At 34.4% G+C, this 15522-nt stretch overlaps 1 protein-coding gene across 1 annotated transcript; it reads left to right on the forward strand.

Moving 5' to 3' along the window:
* The first annotated feature begins 1202 nt into the window (after window positions 1–1202).
* Window positions 1203–14326, forward strand: LOC142640681 (pentatricopeptide repeat-containing protein At4g04790, mitochondrial-like). The gene is made up of 16 exons (XM_075814885.1): window positions 1203–1650; window positions 1801–1848; window positions 2553–3182; window positions 4083–4262; window positions 4523–4587; window positions 7637–7744; window positions 7944–8057; window positions 8900–8995; window positions 9179–9277; window positions 11063–11182; window positions 11785–11889; window positions 12598–12762; window positions 12834–12961; window positions 13050–13128; window positions 13380–13597; window positions 13814–14326. The coding sequence occupies exons 1-16, from the start codon at window positions 1338–1340 to the stop codon at window positions 13986–13988; spliced, it is 2643 nt and encodes an 880-aa protein (XP_075671000.1). The 5' UTR covers window positions 1203–1337; the 3' UTR covers window positions 13989–14326.
* Window positions 14327–15522: the final 1196 nt, after the last annotated feature.

Consider the following 15522-nt stretch of genomic DNA (forward strand, 5'->3'; position numbering starts at 1 on the left):
ACCCTACCTGTGTTAATACCTCCCTTTTTAGGAATCATGCTATTGACTTTTGGAATTGGGATCTCCAAGCCAGGTTTTTATGCCTGTTTTACATAAAGTTAATTCAAGGCCTCTTTCTCAGCAAAGTTTATTTCAGAAAACTGTAGATTGTTTGTTCCTAAAGATTGTTACGAATTCCAGCATCATGTTAAAAATTCTTATATGAGACGGTCTCATAAGACCTACGTCTCATATAACACTTACAAAATTTCGGCTAAATAAACCCGGTTTTTGAATTCTTATTTTTTTAAATAGCTTTTTAAAATATATAGCCCGACACATTTTAATGTAGAAAACAAAGCCACTAGCACAACTGCAAGAAACCTAAAACATCCTATAAGGGAAAAAGGGTATCCTTTCCTTTCCTGAAAATAACAAAGGACAAAGCCATCGGGGGCTTTAGTAGTTTTTTTTTTTTTAAGAGAGAGTTTCAACCTATGACGTTTGCTCCTGATAATAGCTTTTTATCATCAGACTAAGACACAAATTAGTTTTTAGTGTAGACAAGGCTTTGATAGTTTGATGTATGGATTGAAGAGTAGCCCCCATACAGACTAGACCACACTCCCTATGCACTATTGTACAACAGTAGATTCCAAATATAAATTAATAAAACTATTACTACTTTACTAAAAAGAAATAAAAAATTTAATGTGTTAATAAATCAAATAAATAGGATTTTAAATTAAACCCTACCATATACACATGTTGAATAACCAATAGTGCCAAAAGCTTAACTTTTTTTTTTTTTTTTTGAGAATAGAAAGCTTAACCTATTTAGATATGATAAATTTAATTATTTAACCATATATTTCTAATAATACCTAATTGATTTATTTTATTTTTAAATAAAAAAAATCTTATTACATACTCTATACATGTTTCTAAAATTGTGAAATCACATTTTTAAAACATGATTTCAGTTATGTGATAGTGTATGTAAGGAATGCGTAGACACTTCATTACTTAAGAAACTTAAAAAAAAAAAAAAAAAAAAATCCTTGCAGGCCAAGCACAAATTAGAAATAGAAAAAAAAGAAATCAATATATATATATATATATATATATTTTTTTTCTATCGTTTGTCTCAAAAAAAGAAACAGAAAAAAAAAAAAAATGATTGGCAAAAGTATATAGAGAGAGGGAAAACGCAAAAAGATTTTATGACAAAATAGATAGACTAGATGATAGGTTTCTCAAAAAAAGAAAAAAGAAAAAAGAAAAAAGGAAATAAAAGATAGATTTGATGATAGTAGTAAGAAACGGAGAGCAACGTTACTCCTGGAGTCTCCAATGCAATGCCCGCCTCCAAGGCCAAAAACCTTAGCTCACTATTTCGTACTGCCGTCAAAACCAAAATCACCGCCGCCGCCGCCGCCACTTCTTCTTCTTCTTCTTCTTTTTCTACACCCGCCCAAGACGCTACCCTCAAACACTTCGTCTCCTCGCTCGACACCTCGTCGTCGTCTCCCACCGCCTCCATTTCCAACTTCATCAAACGACGCTACGTCAAAGTCAAGCCCCCCAAATCCTCCTCCTCCTCTCGCTCAACCAAAACCTCCTTCTCCTCCTCTCTTCCCATCCTCAACCTTGACCCTCTCTCTGATTCTGGTACTTTTTTTTTATAAAAAAATAATCTTTTGTAATTATGTTTAACGTTACTTTTTGTTTGGTTACTGAGAAAATACGAGATGGGAAGTGAAAAGAAAGTTCGTGATTTGCTCTCTGAGTTTTTATGTTTGTTGTCGTGTTTGAATGCAGAGGACTCGACGAAGCAGTTATCTAGGGAGATATCTTCTATATTGTCCGGTATGTGTTTGTGAAATTTACTCTGAGAGTTTTAAATTGTTTAAAGTTTTAAAATTTTTGGGGGTCCTTGGTTTTGAGATAACGGATTACTTTGAAAGTGGAAGTTTGAATTTTTATAAGGATTTCGTGACCTGGGTAGTTGTCCACTTGTACTCTGTTGTAGCTATGCTATTTTATTTGAGGAATTCACTTACTCAGCTATGGCTCAAATGGTCAAATGGTACTTCTTTTGTTTAAATAAGTTGTGTGTTTAAGACCCATTGGGTGTCTGTGTAACTTAAAAATGTAAGTAAGAATGTCCATTTTCTAGGGAAACAAGTTGAGCTTATTATGAATTCTCTTTTGGGTACTAGTTTTAGTAGGTTGACAACGTGAAATAATCTGGGAGAGTTAATATTTCCATGTGATTGTGGTATATTTCTAAATTGCTTCCCTGAAAATTACGGGAGGTAGAAGAAGAAAAGAATTTGGTAATTTCGTTATGACTGCCATCCTATTTGGGTGGATTAGCTGCATTTAATGTTTTCCTTCAGATGTCGTCATCTGCTCGGGTGTTGCATGTCAGTAAAACATCTTGACGATTGTATTGCATCTACTGAAATAGTGAATAGTCTTACATTCATATTCAGCTTTTCTTTGAGTTGGATTTTGATTGTTAATGGCTGAGGGACACCTTTTTCTTTTTGTGTAATTTGCTTTTGCAGGTGGTGAATCGTTAAGTTCACCTGATTTGCAGGGAGCTGATGATGGAGAAGACATTGCAGAAAAAGTGCTGAATATACCATGGTTTTCAAACCTGTCTCACAATCATATATCACTACATAGGAAAGAATTATCTCGTGAACGGAAACAAAAATGGGTTTACAAAAGTTCCCAAGGGAATCGTTTTAACCGGTTAATTTCAATGTGTGGGCAGAAACTGGGAACAGAGACTACCATACAGGTATTTGGTAAATTGGGACGAGAAACTGGTGTCAAAGAATATAATGCATTAATAGGACTATGCGTACAGAGGGTCAGGAGAAGCAATGATGAAGATGTTGCATTAGAACAGATACACATGGCTTTTCGACTTTTTGAATCAATGAGAGAACAAGGTTTCCAAATAGAAGAGGATACTTATGGCCAATTTCTTCTGTATTTAATTGAGATGGGTATGGAACAAGAATTTCATTTTTTCTGTGGAGTTATTGGAAAAGATAATCCACGTTCACTTCCAAGATTAGGCTACTATGAGATGCTGCTGTGGATTGGAGTCAACAATGAAGAAAAGATTCAAGAGCTTTGTAAATACATTGTAGTTGATAATGGAGGAGACAATTCCACTTTACGAGGTATAGGGTCCCACGTGGCAACCCATTTTTAAGCCTAACTCTCATTAAAAAATGAGGGTTATACTAAGGCCTTTTCTTATTTTACCATTCTAACTCTTAGATAACTGCTAGGAAATATGAAAGAAATAATTTGAAAGTTATTGTTTCATTGCACCGTGGCATTCTAGCAAAGTAAGAACTTTTGTGATTGCCATTATATTTATTGCAGGTGGAATAGATTCACCTTTTTTATTTTTATATTTTTATACAACATAGAAATTCTATTTTAGTTTAATCTAAGTGTATATGTGTGTGAGTCTCCTTGGAGATTTGAACCCCGACTTTTGCCCCCCACCTCACCCACCCCATGAGAATTTTGTACTTGTGGGGTGACCATCACGCTAAAGGTGCGCGGTGATAATAGATTCACCTTTTATATGGTCTTTGATGCTGTATCTTGGTCATGTAGAATCCTTTTTGAATACAACCATGTTAAGTTTACTATCCAAATGATGCCCATGGACTTGAATGGTGTCTTTTTTAATTATGTTGCATCCGCCTTTTGAAATTCTAGGATTTTACATTATTTGGATAGGGTTAAGAGAGGTAAAAGTTACTAAACAGTGCAGATAACTTTATAAGTTTTGAAATTGCTAATTATGTTTACCTCTGTAGCCCACATCAAATGTGGCGTCTGTAATCTTGGTGGGAATTCACGTTTGACATCTATGGATGACACATTTGAAACATGAAGTTAGATTCTGTTTATAATACTGTGTCTGGCATTGGTTGTTAAAAACAGTGCATATGTTTGTATAATAAATGGATCTTTTTTGCGGTTTAACTTAAGATCCTTTTATGACAAAGTAACTTCTTTCTGTTGGTATTATTCAACCTCATCAGCTTCAACTCATGTTGCAGAGAATTATTTGTTAGCTCTTTGTGAAAGTGACCGGAAGAAGGAGCTTTTGCAGCTGCTGGAAATTGTCGACATAATGAAACTTTCATCACCAAATTCTGTAGCAAATATATTTAGATCATTAGGAAGGCTATCATTGGAGTCTTCCACTGAGAACTTCCTTATGGCATTCAAAAACTGCAGTATGTTCATTAAATATTGTTATTATTTTTCTAGGGACTCTGATATTAGTTTTGTTATTCAAGGGCTTTTTGGATGGGATAACAAATGGAAACTGAGTATTATTAAGGGAGACAAGCCAAGTTATTCGTATATTGTATTTTTGCAAATATTTTTCATGTTTAAAAGTATTTTTCTTAAGATTTTTTTATTTACAAATTAGAGTTTCTAGGATTTGGCATTGTATCTATAAAACCTGATGTGGTTATCTTAATAAATGCAGATTATGAAGCAGAAAATATCTCAAACTTCATCTCTAGTTATGTTGTTAGCGTTCCAAATTTAGCGGTGAGGAACTTCTCATGAATGCTACTGGTAATGTTCTTGTGGCCATAATTTCTGAGGCAATTTCTGCTTCACATGCAGTTTGCTTCTTTGTAAAAAATTCATTCTGTTCTTGCTAATACGTTACTTGAAACTTGACCGGCATTGTATGTTGGTGTACGATCCTGAATCATTTTTAGTTTATTTTCTTTTAAATATTAAACCAGTGTAAGAACATATCTTTGTACTCAATGGTAATTAATAGGAAGATGGGAGAAGATTGAAGAGAGGTTTTCTTTAAAACTATATTTGGGAGTTTGGAGGGAGAGGATAGAAAAGGATACAGGGAAGATGAAAAGGAGAAGAGAGGAGAGGGTATAAGTTATTTCTTCTTCTTCTTTTTTGGATGCTTTATTGATATTCCTACCCTTGTTTGGTTGTAGAATGTAAAGCAAAGGATGGCTTAAGTATCAAGTAAACTGACAATAGAGAGAGATAAATGATAAGCAACGGTATCTATAAAAAAAATTTATAAGCATTGGCAGGGTCCAACTGTGGAAGAGGTAGTACAAATTATTGAACCTGATATTCACCTTGTTCAAATTCCTCTAAATTGAAAGAATTAAAACAAACGATTTTTTCATATCCTCTCTTCCTGCCCCCAAAAATACATCCAAACTGGGGGAAGAGGAACCACCCTCCTATTCCCTTGTGGTCTTCTCCGTGGACAAGAGGATGGATATCTTGACTACTTCTCAAAATTGGTTGATGGTGAATTCAGTATAACTTTTAATCATGGAAAGTTTGTACCTCAGGCACAAGGTGAGATGAAAATCCTATTTGGGGTAGGTAGTAACCTGATTGCATATTATTAAAAATAAATAAATAATGAGGAAGAGTGATGTGGCCCTTTATAGTATTGGTGGTCTCTTCATTCCTTTGTTCCCTTTTCTTGTTGGTACAGACTTTAGAAATGGCATTTTACTCAACTTCACAGGACCTGTTGTAGTTTAGGAGCTCATGTAAAAATTAAAATTATTCTTTTGTTTACATCAGGGATGGAAGGCATACACGCTCACAACTCATGTACAAAATAAACTTCTTTTGTTTACATCTGGAATTGAAGGCATACACACTGACAACTTATGTAAAAAGCAGACAAATTCTTTTGTTGGCATGCTAGAAATTTATGGTTTATTAGTAACTTTGCTTCTTGATTCTCTTTGAAGCAATCCTTTGACCACTAAACTACACTAAGTGATGACCCTAAAATCATTGCAGTGTTTCTTAAGTGAGGTACCTACAAGACCTTAAAATATTAGTTATATCTAATGACTTACATAGTTACATTTGCTTAATTATTGACCAACAGCGTTGGAGATGATCTCTCTAAAGTATTATTATCATTATTTTTTATTCTTCTTCCTCCTGAGACCATAATGAATAGATAAGTATGTGCTGGACAAAAATGGTTGGATGGTTGTAGAGGCTTTCTAACTACTGACTTCTCAGTTCTCACCATGATCTGTTGAAGCTATGATGCTGGTTTGGGCAAAGTTACCTGGATAATAATTTGTCTTGCTAAACAAGTAGGTGACTGAGAATATGATTTTAGGTAGGACAGAATGGTGGAAAGGAAAAAACAAAAACATGATGCCTTGATTTGTTGAAATGGATCTATGGAGCCTCCCCCAATTTAATTAAGATGATGGTTTAGTTATGCCTCATACTGTTCTTGAGTTGTTTGAGGCTTGGCAAGGAAAGTTTGCGCGATATCGTCATATTGATGTTTGGAGATTAGTGCCTCATTGCTTGATTTGGTGCATTTGGCGTGAAAGGAATGCTAGAAGCTTTGAGGGTTGTGAACGTTCTTTGCTGGAGATTAAGTATTTTTTCTTATACACTCTCTTTGAATGGAGTGTGGTTTTTTCTCATTTTTCTTGTTCTTCCTTTTCTTTTTTTCTTGACTGTTCTTTTGTTTCCTGATTTGTGCCCCCATAGTACATCCCAATGTACTCGGTTTGGCAATCTTTCTATTATTAATAATATTCTTACGTTATTTATAAAAAAAAAAGAATCTTATACAAAGACTGAAGAGTATGCCTTCCATGTCAATGAAGGTAGGATGTCTAATCCCCTTAAAGTTGTTGCAAGCTAATGTCTATAACCCACATTAAAAGCCTAAGTCCATCAGTGATATGCTTTATAGGAGAAAATGTAGACAAAGGTTTTCCATGGCTCATTGCTTTTTGTTTGAAGCATAACAAGGACCAAACAACCCATTAGCATACCTGTACCCTGTATGTTTTCAAAAAATAGGGATTTGGAATTGTAAATTCAACAGATTAATAGTACCTAATTCTTTCCTTCCTCTTTAAAATTGGAAACTGTATTTTAAAAAGAATCCTAATTGAGAAAAGGGTGGTCTGTCTACTCATTGTCTTTCTGCATGTGATGCCCTGGCAAAGGGATAATTTGTGATTTCTGAAACTGAGCATAGCCTCTGGACAGAGCTGAATGGTTAAAAGGATTCTTGTAGCCAAAACTATACAGTTGGAATTAGGCTTTATTTAGTTGAAGCTGAACCTCAAGGAAATACATCTTTAATTGTCTTCTCTTTAATGAATAATGCTAACTCCTTTTTTGTATGAACCTATGGAAGTTGTAGCTGGTTGACAATGAAGATAAAGAAAAAAAAAAGAAAATGTAAAAACTTATGAGAATTGGCGTTTTCAATGAATGGTTTATATCTTGCCGTATTGTTATAAAACAAAATATATGCCTTGCTACTTGTCAGATTTCCTTGATCCCCACATCACTTGAACTACACATGAAATTGAAGCTCTCCCCAGCCAAAATAATGTGCATTCTGTTGAAATATCCTTTAGCCTATTTTTCAACCATATAATTGCTTTATGACTATCAGCTTCTATTTTTCTATTAAAATTTTCAACTAAATGAGCACTTTCTTCCATATTGTTATGCATAATCATTATTTCCAATAAATCTCAATTGTTTATCATTGTTTCTCATTTTGACTTTGTTTTCTCACTTGTTTGATTGAATATTGAAGGTTGAGGATGTCATTTCAAAATTTAAAAACTTCCACGCAAATTTGGAAGTGACACCTTCGTCCTCATCCTATGCAGAGCTCATTACATATTGTAGTGATTCACTTAAGGTATGATTGGTCTGTTGACTAAAAGGAGAAAAAATAAGTTGAACCCCTAATTTGTTTCTTGTCCATATACTATTTTTTCTATGAGTCCTCTTGTTTTCAGGTTGGTATACTTCACTAGATAATTTTGTGTTTTTTAGACCATTTTTAGTTTGGACTATGTTTGAAATTGGGTATATGTTTATTTATTACAATATTTCAGGTGCATGCTGCTCTTGATTTAGTTGACGAAATGTGTGAAGTGGGGTTGACCTTATCAATTGAGGTGTTACACTCCATTTTACATGCTACTGAAGAGAGCTGTGAGTTTAATTTGGTATGTTTTATCACTTCATTTATCTCCCCCATTTCATATGATATTTGTTGTGCTTTCTTCTCAACTTGCTGATGCTAACAATTTAAACTTAGAATTTATATTAATTTGATGAGTCAATTTGAACTTAAAATTTATTACTTTTATGAATGGTGAAGAGATTTGTTAATCCAAACTGGCTGAATAAAAACAAAATTTAATGCTGGGCATTATGTTGTGCCTGCCTCTTTGTAATTGTTGAACCTTTTGACATCTATTAGTTAAGTTTGCAAATAGTTAATTTTGCAAATAGTTAATTAGGATATGTGTTGCATCTCCCAGATAAAATGAAAGTTTGATTCCACTCTAAACATATGCAAAATACATAATGGTGACATTAATTATAATTTCTTTACCAGGAAGAGGGCCAAAAAATAACTTTATTACTAATAGTGATAATTATGGACAAGAATCATAAGATGAACATAGACTTAAACCTATTTTCTCTTGCAATTTTCTGTTTCTACTTTATACTTCATTGTCATCTATTCCGCTTATAATTTTTGGGTGTTCTATGGTATTTGGTTTTATGTCTTTTAAGCATTAAGATTTAGATTATGAAGTTTCAAAGATTTATTTCCTCTTTTGATTTGTTTTGCGTGTCAATCACGTTAGAAGTTTAATATTTTCCTTTCTAGTGATTATCAGATGTTGATTATATGTTCAGAAAGACCTTTTATGTTATCATTTATTAATGTGCTTTTGCTATTAACCTTCACTGTTGTTTTGACTCTATTTTACTGTATGTCAGTACTAATATGTTTTCTGTTTTTCCCTTCCCCCTGGTGAATTACATCAATCTCAAGGTTCGTCGAATCTATTCAGTGATTTGTCGCCAGGACATGACGCCAAACAATGAAACCTTCAGGAGTATGATAAGTTTATGCGTGAGAATGAAAGATGTAAGTCTTTGCTTGGTTTTTTGTTTGTTTGTTTGTTTGTTTTTATTTATTGTGCATGCACACTCATGCATTGATTTTCCCTTCGTTGCATTTTTCCAAACTAATGTTTATACTTGGATATGTTACGTAGTTTGATGGTAGTATCACACCGCAAATTTCTGTTATTTTTTCTTTCCAATGCAGTTTGAGGGTGCATATGGCATGCTTAAGGACTTGGAGAAAATGAATTTGACACCTACAGCCAACATGTACAATGCTATAATGGCTGGCTATTTTCGAGAGGTAAGTTTCTTAGTTTAATGAGATGCTCTTGTTTCCCTTTTTTTTTCTTTTTTTTTTTTCAAATTTTATTTTATGATATTTTGATTTCCAAAACATCATTGGGGTTCTCTATTATAAGTCATTATGTTTTCTGCTTATTAGTTTCTCTTCTGTTGGTAAATATTGATTAGTTGAAAATTATTGCCAAGTATGCTATTGTAGAACCTCTAGCTAGTAACTGTTTGAACAATCAGTGCACACACAATTGACGTATGCACATACATTAGTACATATGCAAGGAATAGAGAGGCAAAGCTTGGACATTTTTACAAATACCATCTTTGATCTTGTTTTTTCTGGTTGTTTTTTTTCAAAAGAATTTTTTAACTGTAAAATTAGTGAGATAGGTTATGGAAGGCTAACGGAGGTTACCTTAGGTAGAAAAAAAGTGCCAACTTTTGAACCATGGGTAAACAAGGTTAAAATGAGCGTAAGGTTATCTGTAATTACCTTTTTTTTTATAAACTATTTGTAAAAATTTTACTTTAAATTAGAGCTTCCATTAGGGCAAGTTTGATAGCAAGTGAAATTGCAAGTTGAACACCTAATCTAGCATTAGTGTGAAACAGTGGGTCTATGATTTCACATTAACATGAAATTGTGGGTAGAAACCCATGATGTCAAGACGATATGATGGCGATTCCAACATTTAAATGAGGACACCCAAATACCCCACAAGAAAATCATCAATTTGAGCCACCAGTGTCATTTTTGCCAACGTATCGTTAAGTGGCGTTGCTAGTGTGCATGTCATGGTGCAAGGTGGTTTGGTCACTAAGGGATGTCATTCTGTTCTTAAGGAGAGAGAAGTGGTTCAGGCTAGGAAGCACGGACAAGGACACAAGTACGGGTATAGACACGGGTATGGCATGGTCACATGAGCAATTTTTGAAAAATTATAACATAAAACGGCTGGTATGACATTGATATGACATGGGTACGACATGGGTACAGCACCCTACATAAAGTGTCCGTGCTTCCTAGGGTTCAAGCATGGCTTACATGAGGTACTCCAACGACCAACACCACTTGGTCCTTACTCCTTACTGTCTTCAAGGACCGACCATCGCAGCAATGGTAGGATTAAGAGATGCTGGCCTAATTCTGAGCTTTGATGGTCCGATTAGCACTGTTTTCTGAGGGATGTTGATGTTGGCAGGACCATGAGGCAAGGACTAAAATCCTTTTCTGATTTCACTGATAGTGACTGATTCCAATCAGTCAATTGTTGTTATAGAGAGAGTGAGAGACACAAGGGGGCCAAAGCAGTGAATCAGTCAACATTGACTGTGATTGAACTGACCAGAATCGTGGGATTTAGTTAACATATGCATAATGCATTGGCTTTACCAATTTATTGTTGGGTGGGGTTGTTCAAGTTTTTTTGTTATAATTATTTATAAAAAAATAAAGAAGGTTTTTTTGTTATCATTGTTTTTTTTTTTTTCTTTATATTGGTATTGGCTTTGCAAAATTTTCTGTTGTCCTTTGAAAATTGCCTTTTTCTCTCTGAGTTATTTGTAGAAACTCAAAAGGTACAATTTATTTAAGATAATGGGTAATCTCAATTACAGTTTTAACAGATGATTTGTGTAATTTTATGATCTTTAATTATTGCATTCTCTGGGTATGGCTGCAGATCATGATAATGATGTTATATGCACCATTGACTTTTCAAGCTTTATATTAATATGGTTTCTGCATTCAAGATTTCTTGGTCTTACTTGTTTGCTAAACACTTTGCAGAAGAACACATATGGAGCATTGATGGTTCTCAGAAAAATGGAACTTGCAGATGTAAAACCTGATTCACAGACATTCAGTTATCTGATAAGCAACTGTGACCGCGAAGAAGATATTATCAAGGTAGTTTGAAATTTATGTTTTGGTCAAGGTTTCATGTTTAAGTCGCTGCTAGATAACGTACAGACCTCCCCATTCCATTGTATTAAATTTTATGGGCTTTAATGCAATATTCATGTCCAAAAGCTTACTGTGAGTCTGCAGCCCACAAAAATCTGCCTTTCCTTTTCTTTGTTTTTAAAACATGAGTAGTATTGACTAATAATACACACATGCACACAAAAAACACAAACTAAATCATATTTATGTTTTCTTTTTTTTTATATGTTTCCATATAATGTTACTTTTTGGTTGATTAACATGTATAGATAATGTGATTGGGTGCAATTTTATGGTGCTTTATGCCACCAACATTTTATGAACCATCTCATATTTTTGGATGCTTCTGTTGGTAGTCCCTTCACTACAGTTATTTATGAACAATTCTTGCATAGCTAAATAACTTCTTTTTTTGTGCATGTCAGCATATTTGTGCGTGCCTATTTTTTCCTTTTGGGTTTCTTCTTTTTGGGGGTGGGGGGGTGGTGGGTTATGTAAATGATACTTTGCTGTTTTTTTAAATTTCTGAAAGCTAAACATTCTGTGGTCTATTTATCTGCTTGTAGTATTACGAAGAACTGAAGCATTCTGGAGTTCAAGTCACGAGGCAGATTTTCATGGCACTTATAAATGCATATGCAAATTGTGGACAGTTTGAGAAGGCAAAACAGGTATTTGTAGATGTGGCAAGTTGCTTGTAATGTAGTTTATCAGTCTATTAGTAAAAGAGAAATGCTATGTCCACAACACTTTCACAACAAATCTTAAGTGGCAAGTTGTTTTTGGTTGTTATAAGTGGGTGAAAAAGTAATTTAAGTTATAGATTCAAATTAGAACCAATAATAACTTACCACCTATGATTTGTTGTGAAAATATTGTGGATGTAATACTTCTATTAGTAAAAAAGACTTAATATGTAATGTGGAATGTACCTTAAAAAGTGAGAAATTCATTACATATATGAGTTATCTGCGTTATATTGATTCCAACTCTATTCATCAGAGTGAAGATGATCATGAGAGTCATAAACTTAGACAAGAAGGAGCTAAGCTTGAATATGTTTTCATTGGGCAAATGTAGCTGGCTCTTAGGCACCCTAAGTATGGGAATTTTTTACTCTGAAATTCCTAAAAAAGTTGAAATCTTATTTTAATTTAATTTTCAATTTTTTGAGGAAAACATTGAAAAATTATATACCCTTATAATTTAATCACATACTTTTTCCCCTTTTAAGCATTACAGAAGACATCTACTTCCCCCCCCCCCCCCCCCCCCTTTCTTTTTTCTCCTTTGAAATTTTGCAAGTGTAATATATGTGGATGATATTTGTAAATGTTTTGATTGCTGATGTTTTATTTCTTGATGCTCCAATGTTGCAGGTAGTCTCAGATAAAGGAATTCCAGTTAAAAACCTAAATGAAATCAAGAGTGTCCTTGTGTCAGCTCTTGCGTCACATGGGCAAATGTCTGATGCCCTTGATATATATGAAGAAATCAAGCAATCTGGATCCAATTTGGAACCAAAGGCTGTTATAAGTCTTATGGTAAGTTCTTCAACCAATGATTGTATTCTTTCTCTTGTACAAACAATGACTGGTTTTTACTTATCCCATAGGAGCATCTTCAATCTGATGGAGAGTTGAGTAGATTGCTTCAGCTACTCAAGGAATTAAAAGATGTAGACTATTGGGTGGATGGTTGCTGCAGACTTATTTTATATTGTGTACGATATAAGCATTTAAGGTCTGCTGAAACTGTACCTTTTATTTTGTTGGAAGATTCTTAACATACATGTTTCAGGTTGCTTATATTCATTCTTTCTTTGATTCAGTTCTGCTGTTGATTTGCTCAAGCAACTGAAGGATATTTTCTGTAATGATGAAATGGCCATGGAAGTTCTTTTTGATGAGGTTTGCCTCCTTACTTCCATTACACAGTATGGACACCCCCCCCCCCCCCCCCCAGGGCGGTGTGCGCAATATGCATCTATCTATTTCAATCTTTTGCCTTGAGAGTCTCAGATTTGATTGTTAGAGTAGCTGTGCTTTTGCTACTCTTTCAGACTTCTGATATGTGAAAGATGGTAGTCTTCATTATGATGTTACACGGACAGATGGCATGGACCTTAATTTTTTGTTGTTTTGCTGTCATGAATGTGTAGGTATTTTCCCAAGTTGGAGGGTCAGAGTTTACGCATTTGCAGATTGGACTGGACTTGCTTCAAGTCATCAAGGATGAACTTTGCCTCTCTCCTTCCCGAAAATGTCTTGATTTTCTTCTCAATGCTTGTGTCAATGCCAAAGATTTGCAGAGTTCTCTTCTGATTTGGAAAGAATATCAAGCTGCTGGACTTCCTTATAACATCCTCAGTTTTCTAAGGTGAGTACTGATATGCTTATTTCTTCTACATTACATGGTTGCTTTAGGTGGTCCTCTACCTTCAGTACCTTGATTTTTGGGAGTAGTTCCTAATGATTTTTGGACTAAATGGCATATTCTAAAGCCTGGGTGTGTTAGTTGCCTATTGAAAAAAATAAAAAGGAATGAGTCTGATTGCCTAAATATTTAATGTATCCATTATTGGAATGCTTGCAGGATGTATCAAGTTCTTTTAGCTTCAGGGGACCAAAAATCTGCAAAGATTCTGCTTAATAAAATCCCGAAAGATGATATTCATGTTCGTTGTGTGATCAAAGCTTGTCAAACAAGTTATATAACGTCCAAGTCTACAAAGGGTAAGAAGAAAAATAAGGTAAAGAGGAAGGGATGAACTGCACTTCAAAATAAAGAAAATGAAATGATCTTTGCTAACAAGCAATTTTGTTCACTCAAAAGACATTGATAGTCGGCCCTTTTATACGAAAGTTATATTAATTATATTGAGTTATATAGTGAGGAAGTGGGCCTCTTTCGCATATTCACCTTGCTTCTGTGACTCTATTCTCTGCAATTTACAAGATCCAGTCTTCTTTCTTCCCCTCCTGTTTACTCGGTCTACCAGATGAACTTGCTGAGCTCTTAAGGGCAAATAAGTGTTAAAGACATTTGAATAGGCTTCGGCTGCGTAAGCATGAGGTATTATGTTCTGTTCAGGCACAAAGGTTTATCAATTATATTGCCCACAGGAGTGATTACAAATTAGCATAAATTTTATTTATTTATTTTTCGGTTAAAAGAGGATATATCAGTTTTAGTGCTTATAGTCCGATAAAAAAAAGTACATTGGCTTATCATTACGAAGGAGTAATTTAATCCTCTGGAGGGTTATCACAAAATCTAATTCTTCAACTTGAGAACAACCCTGCTTGGCAATTGCTTCAGTGTAGTTGATCTCCCGTCTGACCTGATTTATACGAAAACATTTTGCAAAGACTAATTTGACAAACAGTTTAAACACCGAGTTCCGATTGTAGGCAAGCGATTCCTAGGTCAACAACTCATCTCTAAAATTTAGTACATTCTAGTTATTTTCCATTCTCTTCCCATTTACTGTTGAACTCGAGTGACAGTTTGTTCGAAGAGGCCATTTCTTTGTAATGGAGCAAGGGCTCTTGAAGTTAAATTTGAAGAAGAAACAGAGTGAGGAGGATGAAAGTGAATGAGCTTAACTAGTTGGAGCTCCGATGAAAGTGAATTGGCTTAGAGTAGTTTGTGTGATCTGAAGTGGAGATGGGCTTAGAGATTTGAAAAAGATGTTAGTAAATTCGGAAATGGCAATCGTGGGTGGTTATTAAAATTCCTTGTTTGATTTGGGGTTTGATTACTCAGATCATATTTTGATTTGTGAAGAAGCAAGGTTTAGTTATTGGTAATTGCAAGAATGGACATATATGATAAAGGAGAGATGGATCATTGTGGCCGTATTTTCGTGATGTTTTTTATGAATCAACCAACGGGAAACATGAAGTTTATTTATTTATTTATTTTTTATATATAAGATAAAATTTATACTCTAACCTAATTTAAGTGTATATGTGTGTGAAGTTTCCTTCTGGATACTTAAACTCCGATCTTTACCTACCACACCCTATAAGCATTTATACTTATGGAGTAATCACCGCATCAAGGGTGGTGATGGTGAAACATGAAGTGTCTTTAGTGCTTTGAAAATGGAACCTAATACTATTCCCTCCACGTCCACCCTCTTTGAGTAGTCCTTTACCCGTTGTCCTTAATAATTTCTTAACATGAGAGTATTTTGATAGAAAACGAATGCTGGCAACAAAATTTGACATGAGATGAGACCATATTCAATTTATGATTATTGTCACTTTTTTTTTTTTTTAATAATTGGACAACCATAG

The sequence above is a fragment of the Castanea sativa genome, chromosome 6, assembly GCF_040712315.1.
Source record: "Castanea sativa cultivar Marrone di Chiusa Pesio chromosome 6, ASM4071231v1".
NCBI lineage: Eukaryota > Viridiplantae > Streptophyta > Magnoliopsida > Fagales > Fagaceae > Castanea > Castanea sativa.